The sequence below is a fragment of the Alosa pseudoharengus genome, unplaced genomic scaffold (assembly GCF_046254945.1).
Source record: "Alosa pseudoharengus isolate Yale_2024_CS ecotype anadromous, Long Island Sound unplaced genomic scaffold, YU_APseudo_1.1 YU_APseudo_1.1_scf_7, whole genome shotgun sequence".
NCBI lineage: Eukaryota > Metazoa > Chordata > Actinopteri > Clupeiformes > Clupeidae > Alosa > Alosa pseudoharengus.
This window is the reverse complement of record NW_027468859.1, coordinates 37,699,729-37,715,041: the sequence shown is the minus strand read 5'-3', so window position 1 is coordinate 37,715,041 and position 15,313 is coordinate 37,699,729. Positions and strand designations below refer to the sequence as shown.

The 15,313-nt window shown below is 42.6% G+C and overlaps 1 protein-coding gene across 2 annotated transcripts; it reads left to right on the top strand.

Moving 5' to 3' along the window:
• Positions 1–264: 264 nt before the first annotated feature.
• On the top strand, positions 265–15,311 carry adam17b (ADAM metallopeptidase domain 17b). Of its 2 annotated transcripts, none has more exons than XM_076272452.1 (19): positions 265–697; positions 1,056–1,188; positions 1,657–1,790; positions 2,184–2,272; positions 3,287–3,473; positions 5,134–5,261; positions 5,654–5,740; positions 5,959–6,069; positions 6,749–6,893; positions 9,582–9,677; positions 9,830–9,978; positions 10,349–10,548; positions 10,722–10,825; positions 11,028–11,162; positions 11,426–11,556; positions 11,696–11,774; positions 11,979–12,067; positions 12,547–12,603; positions 12,872–15,311. In XM_076272452.1, the coding sequence occupies exons 1-19, from the start codon at positions 613–615 to the stop codon at positions 13,271–13,273; spliced, it is 2,541 nt and encodes an 846-aa protein (XP_076128567.1). In that variant the 5' UTR covers positions 265–612; the 3' UTR covers positions 13,274–15,311. The 2 variants fall into 2 exon arrangements, with proteins under 2 accessions (XP_076128567.1, XP_076128566.1); XM_076272451.1 differs by having other exon boundaries at positions 9,582–9,673; positions 9,826–9,978; positions 12,872–15,310.
• Positions 15,312–15,313: the final 2 nt, after the last annotated feature.

Sequence of the window (15,313 nt, the reverse complement as noted above, 5' to 3'; positions counted from 1 at the left end):
CCCCTCCAGTTCCAGTCGAGTCTACACACTTATGTAAGCCTTGGTCACTTCGTCTGGCCTGATTTAAACAGCCAGAAAAATGCCTCTCCCTGCACACATAGTTCGCGCCCAGCAGTATGAGACACATTCGCAGCCATGTTCTGAGATAAGATTATACAAACAAATCATTTCATATCAGGGGGGTTGCCGACCGTGGGTTTTGGCTACTCTATCTGACGTCTGCGCATGCATGCCAAAACAGATTTTTTTTTCCTTGTCTAGGGATTGAGAACACTTCCGGGTGTACGGTTGCTCGCGTCTAAACTGGACTCTGACGACTTTGTCTGAAATCTTTTTGAGTTAATTCTTAAGTTTTACCAACAACGGTTTACTACGTGCGAGGGAAATGTGTTTATGATACAATGTAGCACGTTAATTTTTTTCATCGTCTAAGTTCATTCATTGCTTCTTTGTAACGCGTCGGCCCATGAGCAAGCGAACTTCATAGTTTTATCATGACGCCCAGATGTTGATGTTGATTGAAGCAGGCTGTTAATCCTGTGGACATCACGTAACTGTTCGGGATTAGCAAGCCGAGTTTTGACATTAGTCAGCAGCGCAAACTTGGCCGCCATGGATCTTTATGTTTTTATTGTATTTTATTTACTTTTTATGGGAGAGACTGCTCGAGGTGATGTTGAAGAAGACCATGAACTAGGTGAGTGTTTTGATTAGCGGCTACAACGTAGTTACTTTCATTGATTTTAACCCGATGTTGAGATGTAATAATCAAGTAAGTAATAATCAAGTAAGTTGACAGTTTATGTTGACAGTTTAAGTTGACAGTCTATTCCAGCGATATATTTAACCCAAATCCATCACGGCTTAGTTAAGTTGGACAACTAGGCTAGCCTACCTGTTGCAATTCTAGTAAGCAGCTGCAACCCCTCTGCAATAGCCTGTTTTCCTCCCCATTGCGTGTCTGTCCAATGGCCATTTCCTCACAGAAAAATATGCAAGAGGTGATATGTAGAACAGCGACTGTCCCGATTTGACCACCTGTGACACCTCCCCAGGCACCCTTAGTTCCATGCTGTCCGACTTTGAGGTTCTGCCCATGTCCAGGCTCAAGCAACACTCGGTCCGAAAGCGGGATGTCCAGATGCACACCCATATGGAGAGGCTGCTCAGTTTCACAGCTCTACAAAGGTTTGTCTGACCTGAGACCACTTTTATGACCTCGATTTGAATAAATTGGGCCAATGACAGACAAAAGGAGAATAGCATCATCTATCATCCTTGGATTAGCCTATTATCAAGTAAACATCATCCTCTAACTATCTAGGTTTTCTGTGGATTCTATCAGCCTTATCATTGAGGTTAGAACCAGAGGGGCGTAAGTGATAGGCTATTTCACCAACTTCACTTTAACTTTCACCAAGTCCTTTGGTTCTTCACTAATAACTATAAAATTACTTTTAAAATAATGTTTGTCCTTTTGACAGTATAAGATTTTCATTTGATATAGGCATATATCTCAATTTCGCCAAAAATGTCACATACGCCCCTCTGGTTCTCACCCCTTGATTCCTTATCGTTGTAGATGAGTCTGTACTAGGCTACTTGATTTTCTTTTCCACCTTGATGACTTGTTTCCCTGTCTGCATTTGTATCCAGGCACTTTAGGCTTTATCTTACAACCAACACAGAGCTGTTTGCTGATGACTTCAGGGCTATGGCTGTGGGGGAGAATGGGAATGAGGAGCTGATTGAAGTGCACAGACAAAACTTCTTCACAGGCCATGTGATTGGTGAATATTAATTCTTGTTCTGTTCTTCTGCTAACAGTAGTCAAGCTGATGGAGAATCCCCTCTCCTAGTTCTTTGGGCTTAGCAAGTATTGCCAATTTCAGACAGCACAGAGAGATCTTTCTCCGAAAACAGATAGATGTCACATTGTTGACTTTGTCCAACAGATTCAAAAAGAGAAGATGCTCACCAGTGCCTCTCCTCTTTTGTGTGTGCTTGTCCCTCTTTTGACATATGTCGACCACTGATTATCATATCTCAATTAGAGGCTGTTTCACAAAATATGCCTTAGTGTACCTAAGCAAGCATTATATATGTACCCACTTACTGTAAGTGGTGTTGTTTGGTATGTGTGACTTGTGCCTGTGTTAAACTGAGCTCCTATCACTCCAAAGGGGAGGAACACTCTCGAGTCCAGGCTCACATCGATGACAACGAGTTCTCAGCCCATATCCTCCTCCATGATGCAGAGTATAACATAGAGGTATGGCATCTACGTCAGATTGGCTTCATATTTAGTCTTGCAGGTTGTCCTTCAGTTGGGCTGGTGAACAGGAATGGCATTGGCTGTATTGCTGTTGAAATGTCAACAATGATGACACTGCTAACATGCAAAAGAAATCCATGATTAGAATCAAATGCAATGGTCATTGTGAATACAAGGATGCTTACTGTGAAGAATAATTACGGAAGTGCTCTGCTTGTTAAAGATAACCTAGAATGGATAACTGTTACTTTGGGTTTGGTGCATGACCACAAAGCTACTGTGAACAGGAAACATGGTTATTGGCTTGAATTTCGAAATGACCACTAAAAAAACATCCCTCTAATCACCAGCCAATTTTACCATTACGTTATTTAGTAGTACGAGGAAGAAGTTGCTGGTCTCTGGTTGCTTGCTAATTGTGAACTGTGAACCATCTTTGGCTGCAAGGCAACCAATCAGCATAAAGCTCACTTAGTGATTCATGTACCAGATAACCATGAGGGAGTGCTAGATATCTGTTAAAATGAGTTGTTTTATTCCCCAGCCTAATAGCAAGGTTGTAAATGGGCTGGTAAAATAGCATCTGAGCGTGTTTTTGACAGACCAATGTTGCATACCTTATGTTAACATCAGAGAACAAGGTGAAATCCCTTCTATTTTATCTTCAAAGTGGAAATGGGTGGAACTGAAACATTGACATCCTGAGGAAGGGTTGACAAATGTACTTTTTACGATCAGCTTGTTTCTGAGAGCTGTTCTGTGAGTTCCTGTGTCCGCCCTGTATGATTGGCCCTTTAAGATTTTAAAATGGACAAAGTATAAGAAAAAAGAAAAAAAAAGCTTTCGGATTTCACTATTTCCTGGTGCGCCTGACTGCCTTGTTGTCACCCTATGTTGGCCCAGTTTTGTGTCTCCTCCCTTCCTGTGTTTATCACCCCGTAATCGATCTCGCTCTCCTTCACCCTCTGACCATGCTGCCTCGTCCTCATCCACTTTCCCCTCCTGCCTCAGCCCCTGTGGAGGTACACCTCGGCAGCCGCACGCGACCGGCTACTGGTCTACCGCTCTGAGGACATCCACAACATCAGCCGGCTCGCTTCCTCTAAAGTGTGTGGCTATGTCAACGCTGGCCTCCGTGACCTCCTTCCAGAGGGAGTGCAGCTTCCCCACAGCAATGATGATGATGAGGAGGAGGAGGGTGAGACTCACTGGCCAGTGGCCATACGTCTAAATCTGCAGCCCAGTGACAGAAAGAGTATTCAAGCAGAGTATATTTGATATGGCCAAAATTGCAACAGTATTGCAGAGGAAAATGTACAGATGAATATAATTGCACCAGGAGATTTTGATAATGCAATCCTGTGTCACAGAGTGGTAAAGAAAGGTTTTCTTACTCACTAATGTCTAGTAAAGCTGGGCACAAGTGGTCCCACTAATCACACAACACAGTTAATAAAACTTAAGGTACTTAATACTTGATGAGGCAACTTTTTGCTGGGCAATGTTCCGTATTGTGGCTCTGGCATGTTCCCATTGCCATTCTGACTATTTATTTTCTGGAAAACTCTAATCATCAGTAGGCAAATCGTCATGATCATCTAAAGAGAATAAATTGCATGTATCATATCACCTTAAAGGAGTTACAGCGCAGACATATTTCATTTACAAAAACATGTGTGTGCATACACATACAGAATGCGCACTAAAGCTAAGAGAGATCAGGGGATTTGATGGTTGTGGCGGATGACACTGTGGTTCTATACAGTAACATACTTTCAAAAGAAAAACCAAATAAGGGAATTGAGAATGACACGATAGTGATATTAATAAAGAGATGACTTAATGGTGACTTCCTTTACTTACACAGGAAAAGACGCGCTCAATTCCAAAATTAAATTACCTCTTAGGGTGCGAGTTCGATAAAAGACTGTAAAAAACACAAGTTGAAAACCACACTCTCACGCATTATCTCTTGCAAAACATTTGAATGGACCATGTCTACAAACGTACACGTTTCGCCCCTAGGCCATCATCAGTGTGTTGTGACTTCCTTAACTTACATTTGAAAGCCTTGTAAAATCCCTGTTCTTAGATCAACTGAGCGGGAAGGAGATACATAGATAGATACAATGACATATATACTATACATGCATCTTCTTTTTGCAACTTCTGCTTTTATCCACATCAGTCCTCAGTGCAGTAAACCAGTTAAGCGTCTGCCATTAGAAAGGCAGCTCTTAATGTTGCTGTGGTTATGATGTGGATGATTTGATTGTAAAGGTGATGATGCATGGGGTGACGTTTTGAGCAATGTCGCTGGGCAACCACATAACCAGTTCCATTTATTCTGATTGGATGATCATTAGGATTTGCCAGAGCTGTATAAAGATAAAGATCTTTATACGGCTCTGGGATTTGCCTACAGATGATTAGTTCTCCAGAAAATACATTGTTGCCCAATATCAATGGGAACATGCCAGAAGCACAATAATGAGGAACACTGCCCAGAAACATTGCTCACCAAGTTTCCCCATGTATCATCAGCTTGCAGCACTTAATGTATCATAAGCAGCACTAAAGAAGATTTGTTCTGGGGGTCCTCCTACAGTTGAGAAGTGCATAATAAACAAACTAAATGTGCGTCTTTTGTTACAAAGTATGGGGAGGGTCAGTGTTCCTACCTATGGTTCCTACCCAAACACGGAAAGTTGCTAGGTTGGTAATTGCCATCAAAATGATTTTCGAAACATTATGTTAAGGTAAAAAAACTGTTAAGGTGCCTTTAAGGGTTGTTATTTGATAGTTGAGCTCTGGCACTGTGTACAATCTACTGTGTGCTTTGTGTTTGTGATGTCCAGAGCACATCAGAGAGACGCGGCAGGTGCACGACCACAGCGTGAACACCTGCCCTCTGCTGCTGGTGGCTGACCACCGCTTCTTCAAGCACATGGGTCGTGGGGAGGAGAGCACCACCCTCAACTACCTGGTGAGAACAATCCGACCGACTGACAGAAAGATGGACACAACTACACACATGCAATGGCATATATTCATTTGGCAGACGCTTTCATCCAAAGCGACTTACAGCAATAGAATAGCACTTAGAATAGAATAACATTTAAGCCACAGAGCTACAGCTACAGCAATAGAATAGAGAACAGAATAATAGAGTAATAGAATACAGCAATAGAGTAGAGAACATTATAGAGTAATAGAATACAACAATAGAATAGAATAGAGTAGTACTACTACTAGAGGATAGGAGTGCATACATTTCATGTTCACAAATTGCCTAACTGGGACCTTTCTATTTTCATTTGAAATGAAAGTATACTGTAGAACTGATACACATGACGAGATTATGACTTCTCACTTCAGATTGAGCTGATCGACCGTGTGGATGACATCTATAGGAACACATCTTGGGATGATGAGTTCAAAGGTTATGGTGTTCAAATCCAACAGGTGAGAAGGACATCCCAATTTGGAGCTTTGTAATGCAAGACTACATGATGAACACTTCTTCCTGCCAATATCGTCAAAAGAACCTTAAATCATTTTTTTTTTCCCGATTTGATTATGTCCCGCAACTTTCACACAAAGCATGCCAATACTTCTCATTGTTGAGGACCTTTTCATAACTGATACTTAAACTGTGCCGGCACTTTACGCTGACTTCTTAGATTATAATCAACAAAGAGCCGACTCCAGTAGCACCGGGGGAGCTCCACTTCAACATGGAGGGAAGCCCGGTGAAGGGAAAGGACGTGTGGGATGTGAAGAAACTTCTGGAGGTGAGTGAGTGGACTGTTGGTTGCTCGGACATGGCCAAGTGTATCTGTGGTCTTAAGTGTTCCTAAACTTTCTCTGAGACAAATAAGTGGAGAGAGGGTTGACCTTTGAAATTGAAACCTCTAGATTAGGACTACTAATCTAGGGCTTCCTTGAAAAAAGAGATGTAAGCTCTCAATGGGACTCAACTGGTAAAATAAAGGGTAGATAAATAATGATAAAATAATAAACGGTTACACTTTACTTGACAGTGTCGACATAAGAGTGACACTCATAAATGTGTCACAAACAAGTCATACACTTTTATGACATAACGCTTCTGTTATTAAGTGACATTCCGTTTTTGTCATAACAAGTTAGGGTTAGGATTAGGGTTAGGTTTAGGTTTAGGGTTAGGTTTAGAGTTAGGCTTAGGGTTAGGGTTTATAGGATTAGGGTTAGAGGTTAGGTTAGGATTAGGGTTACGTTTCATGTGTCATGTCAGTGTCATGTGTTCATGACCGTGTCATGTCACTCTTATGTCGATACTGTCAAGTAAAGTGTTACCTAAACTAACATTCTTAGTGACCCAGGAGGATCTAGTCATTGTGTTATCGTGGTGTCAGTGCTGTATTTAATGGGGATACTTTCCACTAGTCATGGCTCCCTGTCCTTCATTTCTCTCCTGTTCTCTCACTCCAGCAATTCAGCAGAGACATAGCTGACAATGCATCCCAGGTGTGTCTGGCACATCTGTTCACCTACCAGGACTTTGACGAGGGCACCCTGGGACTGGCATATGTGGCACCCTCCAAACAGGGCTTCCCTGGCGGCGTGTGCTCTGAGAGTGAGTGAGCCTCCTTTAGAACTCCTGGATGTACAGTCATTTCCTGTGTATTAGCCGCATTGTGTATAAATGGGGCAGTGGTAGCGTAGTGGCTAAGGAGCTGGGCTAGCATGCAGTAGCCTGAAAAGTTGTGGGTTCAATTCCCAGCTCCCACCGTTGTGCCCTTGAGCAAGGCACTTAAAGTGTAACTTCAGCGAAAATTGACCCCAGGGTTTTTTTCTGCATTAAAACACATCAAATAACAGTATTTTTCGTTGATCAGCCACTACAGAGCTTGTCCCAGTATATGGATTAGCTAAGGGCGGTAAGCTAAACGCTTCCCAAATAGTATTTTATAACCAGTAATATTGTTCAAAACAGCACCAAACCTCGTCAGTAGCTTGCTCAGGGTCACACATAAAACGACACATACACATAAAACGAAGCACCAACAATGTCTTTAGCGAACCCGGAGTTTATTGCAGAAGAATGTTAAAACTGTCCCCTTACTATTCTCCTCCAACCAGAGCACGAATAATAGATTAACCAAACGTGACACGAATAATAGATTAACCAAACGTGACACGAATAATAGATTAACCAAACGTGACACGAATAATAGATTAACCAAACGTGACAGTACAACGAATCCTTGCGATACTGGGTTGGAGGAGCTGGTAGGGGGACAGTTGGAAAGTGGTCTTAACAGTCTTCTGCAATAAACTCCGGGTTCGCTAACTACGTTGTTGGTGCTTCGTATCATATAAAATATATAAAATATAAACAACAGTATATCAACCGCAGTGCCCAATAAACCAGTGACTCAGAATCTGATCATGTTTAATAAAAGATAAAACTAGATGTACCGCAGAGCGGTACAAAATATGACCGCCGCCCAGTCCAGCACATTTTTTCCACAAAAAGAAATCACGCTGAAAGGCCTATATGATTCTAACTGTCTCACTAAATTGCATTATCCACACTCAATTCTCACTGGTATCTGCTAGACAACAAGTACCAAAACATTATTAGTTCATAGATTTCACATGTAAAATTAATTTTATACAACCCCACCTCCATCTTGCCTATTCATAATTCTGAGAAATTCTTGATTGTTTGTGTTATGTTTATGTTATGTGTGTGTGTGTGTGTGTGTGTGTGTGTGTGTGTGTGTGTGTGTGCGTGCCTGCGTATGTGCCTGTACATGCAAGCGTATATGTCTACTGTGTGAGTATGTGTCATACGTATGATTACTGTGAATGTATGTGTGTGTGTGTGTGTATCTGTTTGTGCACATGTGTGCACATGAAATGGGTTAACATGACCCCTGGAGGCAAACATACGGAAAAAAATGGTCATCCTAGGCCCTATAGTTCTCAAGATATTCACAGAGAACTGTGTCTGCCCTACCCTCCTTTTGGGGGGTCCAGTCCAGCGGGGGGGCTACAGATCAAAACGAAAAATGACGGTTCCATGTTATCCATGTGGGGGTACATGCCCACCAAGTTTTGTGTACCCCGGTCTTTCAGTGTCCCGGGAATCCTTGTTGGTGTACGTCACTAAATGTACACATAAATTATTTTATTGTAAGGCCCCCCATGAACGAAAGTACACAAAACTTGGCATGCATTCGGAGGGTGTCATAATGATCCTACACTTTTCATTTCGTGCAGTTTTGACCTTGTCAGCCAGAGATATTGTGATGAAAACACCTAATTTTTTGCTTTTTAATTTTTAACTAGGTGGCGCTATACATGAAATAAATGGTAATGGGATGGGTTGACATGCCCCCTTAAGACCAACATACATAAAAAAGGTGGACCTCCTAGGCCCTACGGTTCTCGAGATATTCACAGAAAACTGTCTCCGGCCACCTACAGGCCAGTTGGTGTATAGTAACATAAATTAATTTATTGTGTGGCCCCCCATGAACGGAATTCCACGAAACTTGGCGTGCATTCAGAGGGTGTCATAATGATCCTACACTTCCAATTTCGTGCAGTTTTGACTATGTTAGGTCACAGATACCTGCGATTACAACACCTCATTTTTACTTTTTTGTGTTTAACTAGGTGGCGCTATACATGAAATGAGTGGTTATTGAATGGGTTGACATGGCCTCTTGAGATCAACATACCAAAAAAAATGGTCCTCCTAAACCCTACGGTTTTCGATATATTCACAGAAAACTGTGTCTGCCCTATCCTCCTTTCGGGGGGTCCAGTCCAGCGGGGGGGCTACAAATCAAAACGAAAAACGATGGTTCCATGCTATCCATGTGGGGTTACATGCCCACCAAGTTTCGTGTACCCCGGTCTTTCAGTGTCCCGGGACTCATTGACGGAAATTTGGGCATGCGAAAAAGAAAAAGAAAAAAAAAAATCTGACTAAACCTATATGACCGCCGCTTCGCTGCGCGGCGGTCATAATAATAAAAGAAATGCCTATATATGTATATGTATAGCCAACTCCTGTGTATTAACCTCATAGCTGATGAAATGTTGTGAAATCAATGTGTAAACCTTGGTCAATAGGTGGTAAATTACAGTATATCAGAGATGCTTAAATTCTGAATGTTTGTATTTGATTTGGTATGTTGAATGCATGGTTGTCCTAACTGCTATCAAATGTGCTGTGTGATATGGTGCCAACTGAGCTACATGATGTTGTTTCATGTGACGTGATGCTATCTTGTCTTAACCGTTTCAGAGTGCACTCCCTCACCCAGTGACCAGAGAGCCATATACCTAAACACTGGGCTGACCAGCACCAAGAATTATGGGAAAACTATATTAACAAAGGCAAGTTCACCAAATGATTTCCAGCCCTGTAGGCTTCCATAGAGGCTGTAAACAGATGAGAGTCGCCACATCACAGCTATGACACTGTACATGCAATTATTCATTCAACCTTTTTTCTCTAAACATAACCTCTCCCTCTTACTTACCTGAAGGAAGCAGACCTGGTCACCACCCATGAGCTGGGCCATAACTTTGGTGCGGTACACGACCCGGACGACATGCCGGACTGCGCCCCCCGTGATGACCAGGGAGGGAAATACGTCATGTACCCCATTGCTGTCAGTGGGGACCACTCCAACAACAAGGTACCCACACCCCCCCCCACCGTCCTTCCTGCCCCCCTAACTGTCAGGCAGTCACTTAGCAGATGTGTTAATCACCATCAGTTGAATGGTGTACAATATTCAGACAGAAGCTCTCCAATACCTAATCCACACCTACTGTACAAAAGATGTAAATATGACCGTGTACTAAATTGAAGCCTGCATTAACACAAGCGTGCACTTGCACATTAGGAAAGAGGAAAAAGAGTTACCAGTACTTCAAAACTAGTTAGAAGCAAGAGCAGTACGTTGCCCTTACCTTTAAAACTGGCTAGACTAGCCTTGGTTAGCTGGCGTTGAAGATGTTGGTCTCTCATGATTGATGATTGGCTTTATTTACGCGTGCACACAGCTCTTCTCCACCTGTAGTAAGATGTCCATCCTGAAGCGACTCAAGTTCAAGGCGCCCTCTTGCTTTCGCGTGCGGAACAGCAGCGTGTGTGGGAACTCGCGTGTGGAGGACGGAGAGGAGTGTGACCCCGGACTTCTGCACCTCAGCAATGACCCCTGCTGCACTGCCAACTGCAAACTCCGGCCTGGGAAGAAGTGCAGGTGCTTTGGTGGCAATAATGCATTGGGTGGCAATGATGCATAACATGCTTCACAGACACTATTCAGGATATCCTGTACTTATTCTCTCTATCTCTCTCTCTTTCTCTCTGTCTCTCTGTCTCTTTTTCTCTCTTTCCTTCTTTCTCTGTCTTTCTTCCTCCCCCCCCCCTCAGTGACCGTAACAGTGCCTGCTGTAGAGAGTGCATGTATGAAAAGAAGGGGAAGGTGTGTCAGGAGCCCATCAACGCCACCTGTAAGGGGATGTCCTTCTGCACTGGTAAGGATACTCCAACAGTGGCAGCCTATATTTCATCCTACAGCAATGTCTAGATCACCCTAGCTGCAGGGCTTTAGTAACCTCAACACTTGTAGTGTGCTCACTTTAATAGAAGTCTGTGGGACAGAGAGACCCACAGCACAAGTCAGTGTTGTGTGATGACTGAGAGCTAGTGTCTGATTTCTGTCCTTGGGCCCCTAAGGGAACAGCAGGGAGTGTCCTCCTCCAGAGAACGCTCCTGACAAGACGGTGTGCGTGGACAACGGCCAGTGTCAGAGTGGGGAGTGCATCCCCTTCTGTGTGGCCTTCGCCAAGCTGGAGCCCTGCGCTTGCAATGGTACGGCTCTCCGACCGCGTCATTAGCTCATCACTGGGCGGGAACTGTAAAGTCGTTTTTTTCCCGTATCGTTTTTAGTTGTTCAGTAGCTCTCAAGAACAACTCTCTTTTGTCAATAAAGCCCCTCACACTGGTCATTATTATTCTGCTACTACTGTGGGGGGTCAGACCTGGTCTGCTGACCTTTAGTCAAAAATATAATTCAGTTCTGTATCATTGTGGGTCATTTTTTTTTGCCCCGCCTCTTCCTTTCTGTCTCTCAGAGACCAAGAGCTCCTGTAAGGTGTGCTGCCGGAACAAGAACGGCGTGTGCACACCCTACCGCGACCAGAAGAAACAGCCCCTGTTTCTGCGCAAAGGCAAACCCTGCACCGTTGGTTTCTGTGATGGCAATGTGAGTGACTTAGCCGCACTGGATTAAGCATTTTAAAGGTGTCTGGTTTGACTCAAGAGAAGCATTTGCCACATTTCAAGAGCAGGCTGTCAAGAAATGTCATTTCTACATGTTGATTGAGATGTTTGTTATATTCCAGGGTAAATGCAATAAACAGGTGCAGGATGTCATTGAGAGATTGTGGGATTTCATCGGCAAGCTGGACATCAACACATTTGGTGGGTTTTTTGTTTAAATGGAAAATCTCACATTCAGATCTAGATTGCTTTTCAATTTGTAAACTTTTTTTTCTACACACACATACTGTCCTACATTGTATGTTATATTATCATGTAACATTCTCATGCAAGATTATGCCTATGTTCTCATGCAAGATTATGCCTATGTTCTCATGCAAGATTATGCCTATGTTCTGTGTGTAGGAAAGTTCCTGGCGGACAACATAGTGGGTTCGGTGATTGCGTTCTCCCTGCTGTTCTGGATCCCTCTTAGTATTCTGGTGCACTGCGTGGTGAGGATCTGATCCATTTCTTTTTGCTGCATGAGCTCATCTGTGAACAGTTACAGTGAGCTCACTCCAGGACATAACATACATTGTAGTTTTTACTCTAATTTCTAGTTATTTGGTACATTAGTACCTTGGTATTTAATTTGTACCTTTTTGAAACAAGAATCATGGTCTTCTTGTTAAAGTTAAAGTAGACTGATATTTAGCAAATACTTTTATCCAAAGCGATACATACTTACAATGGCGGGAATCGAACCCGAGTCAATCAATCGCCAGTCTTTGATGTTCCTAAGCTCTTGATGGTGAAGCATCATAGGTCCTTGTTGATCTAAGCTCTTGATGGTCAAGCATCATAGGTCCTTGTTGGTCTAAGCTCTTGATGGTCAAGCATCATAGGTCCTTGTTGATCTAAGCTCTTGATGGTCAAGCATCATGGGTCCTTGTTGGTCTGAGCTCAGATCTGTGTGTTGTCTCTCTTCCAGGACAGGAAACTAGACCAGCAGTATGAGCTGAAGAGCAAATCTCTGTTTTACCCCAGTGTAAGTACTGCTCACTCCTCCAGCTGCAGCTCACAAGCTCCACTGCAAACGTTATTAATGTTTAGTTTCTCCACCCCACTAATGACTGTTGTGTTGGCATATCTATTAGAACTGATGTTGTTGTAGATACATGGGGAAAGGTGTCGATGACATCTAAAATTGCCCTTTTGACCAGTAATTTGAGTTTGTAGGGCCAATGGGCAATGGGACTATTTTTTTTCACTGGTCTTTTTACATCTCTGTGCATTGTGTTTGTCTTATCTATCAGAACGCTGAGATTCTGAGCAGTCTGGATTCAGCGTCCCTGCGCATCTTCAAGCCCCCTCCCTCGTCCCTGTGTGCGGCCCCCCCTCGCTTCCAGGCCTCGGGGCCCCTGCAGACCAGCACCACCCCCCCGATCCTGGCCCCGGCGCCCACGCTGGCTCCACTCCTTCCGGCCGCCGTGGAAACGCCCCGCATGGCCACCATCCAGGAGGACCCCAGCTATGACTCACCACTGGACGAGCAGGTCCTGGAGGAGGACTTCTCGTCCAGTGGGGGTGGCACGGAGGCGCGCTCCTTCGAGGACCTGACCAAGAGCTCTCCGGCCAGTGGTGTGCGCAGCGACAAGGCCAAATCATTCCGGCTGCAGAGACAGGCGCGACTCAACAGCAAAGAGACAGTGTGCTAACTGGGAGAGAGCGAGAGATATAGAGAGAAAGAGAGAAAAGAGAGAAAGAGAGGTAGAGAGCTCAACTGAAACATTGAAAAGTACTCTAACTGCAATGGCCACAAGTAGAGTAGAAGTAGAGACAGAAACTCTTAACAAGGTACATAGTGGTGGAACAAGCAGGACTTGTGTACTAATGACATTAGTACGTAATGCATACATGTGCTTAACAATTTATGTTGTGAGTTATACAATTCCAACAGGACAGACATTTCATTTGAGCTCAGATTGGGAACAGAGACACATTTGGAATAATGTCTACTCCTATATTGGAGATTATGTGTGTTTGTACTTTATATATTTTTAGTGTTTGTCAGTGCTGGTATTGCCAAAGAAACTTTCCTTTAAAGCTACTCTGCTAAAGAAGGCCCCTGAAAACAGAAATGACATAGTATGAACCACTTTACAAGCACTGAAATGCGCTCTGCAAAAATAACTGGGAATTTTATATATTTTTATAAATACTGTATGTTTAAGACTGAATCATGGTCGAACGCTGTGTGTGAATTGCTGCTGCATTGAGCAGGTTGACGTTTGCTTAAACACCAAAGCTATCACCAGAGATGACAAACTCCGAGGCTAACTCTACAAAGACGCTTTAAATAGGTTTACAAGGATAGGTTACATGAAATATGGGCTCATTATACTGGCAATAATGGTGTGTATATTGTACCCAGTATTCTGAACTTGTCCAGGTAGACACAGGGTTATTACATTCTCTGCACTAGTGAAAAAATGTAGGTACTTCTGTTGGTCACTTTCATCTTACTTATATCTAGTGTTATTTCAGCTATAACAATCACCCCAAAGTGTTGGGTGTGTAGATATCAGTTCTAACAGATGCAAGTAACCTCTTTCCCCTTGATTCAAAGATTCCAGTTGGTTACTGTGTAATTGGCCGTCAACCTGTATACGGTCATGTTTGTTTAATATAGAGATGCAACATGCATCCCTGATACAGCTTCTCGGGATATAGAGGTTCCTTTGTATTTTTCTCTGAAAGATTTAGGTATTGATGACGAAATATATTGACAAAGGACACTGATTTTATTTTCATTTCCCATCAGAGCAGTACAATATACGGTGTACATAGAGTATGCGATGTTTTAACGGATCAGGGAAATGTCAAAACCTACCATCAAGACAGGCTAAAGCATAGTATACAGATATGACTTCAGGTATGAAAGCATTATTTAGAACGTTAGAATGTGTTTACTATAGTATTTTTCACTACGATTTTCCTTGAGGATTCTGATCAAAGTGATTTGTAAATGTTTAGAACAAGATATGCTTTAATTGGCCAATGTTGAATTTTTTTTGGACTCCACATTGCAATATTACAATTTAAATACGGGTGTATTTGGAAAGACAATCACATGACAACAAATCATATATTTTGAACATACTTTTTTACTACTGCTAAATGGCATTTGACAGGTCAAATAATGGTCAAAGGGCTAGACCCATTTTGCAGGGTTATAAGTGCCTTATTAGAAACGACTATTGTCTGTGTACACTGCAGTTTTATCATAATTGCTTACACTCCTGTGTATCTGATTGTGAACCTTCACTGGTGCATTGTAATATCTGATTTTGTTGTGCAGGTAGTAGGAGACATCCATGATTTTTTAAGTTACATTTCTGCAAAAGCTTTCACCATTGCAAGTCTGACACAAGTAATGCAAATGTACATGTTTACCTTCACTGTTTCATAGATGTTTTTCTTAATTTGTTTCATATAACAGATGTGAATGCAGCAATAATCCACTTGTTAACTTTTGTTGGGTCTCAGATCTTTATCACAGCTGTTGAGAACCTATAAAAGGGGCATAGACACATTTTGCAGGGCTCCTTTCATAATACTCTTCACCAGCAGTTTAAGTGTTATATTTATGTGCACTGCCAGTAGAAAATGTTGTTCTAGGGATTTTTGTGTGACTTTTCCAATATTTTCCATTTTTTTGTTTAATGTGTGATGCTGCAAAAATAAATCCACCTGAA

Coding starts and splice junctions, on each gene's coding strand:
- adam17b (XM_076272452.1), top strand. CDS start 613: ATGGATCTTTATGTTTTTATTGTATTTTATTTACTTTTTATGGGAGAG. Junction 6,894..9,581: donor TGGCGGCGTGTGCTCTGAGA/GTGAGTGAGCCT, acceptor TAACCGTTTCAG/AGTGCACTCCCTCACCCAGT. Junction 11,775..11,978: donor GCTGGACATCAACACATTTG/GTGGGTTTTTTG, acceptor TTCTGTGTGTAG/GAAAGTTCCTGGCGGACAAC.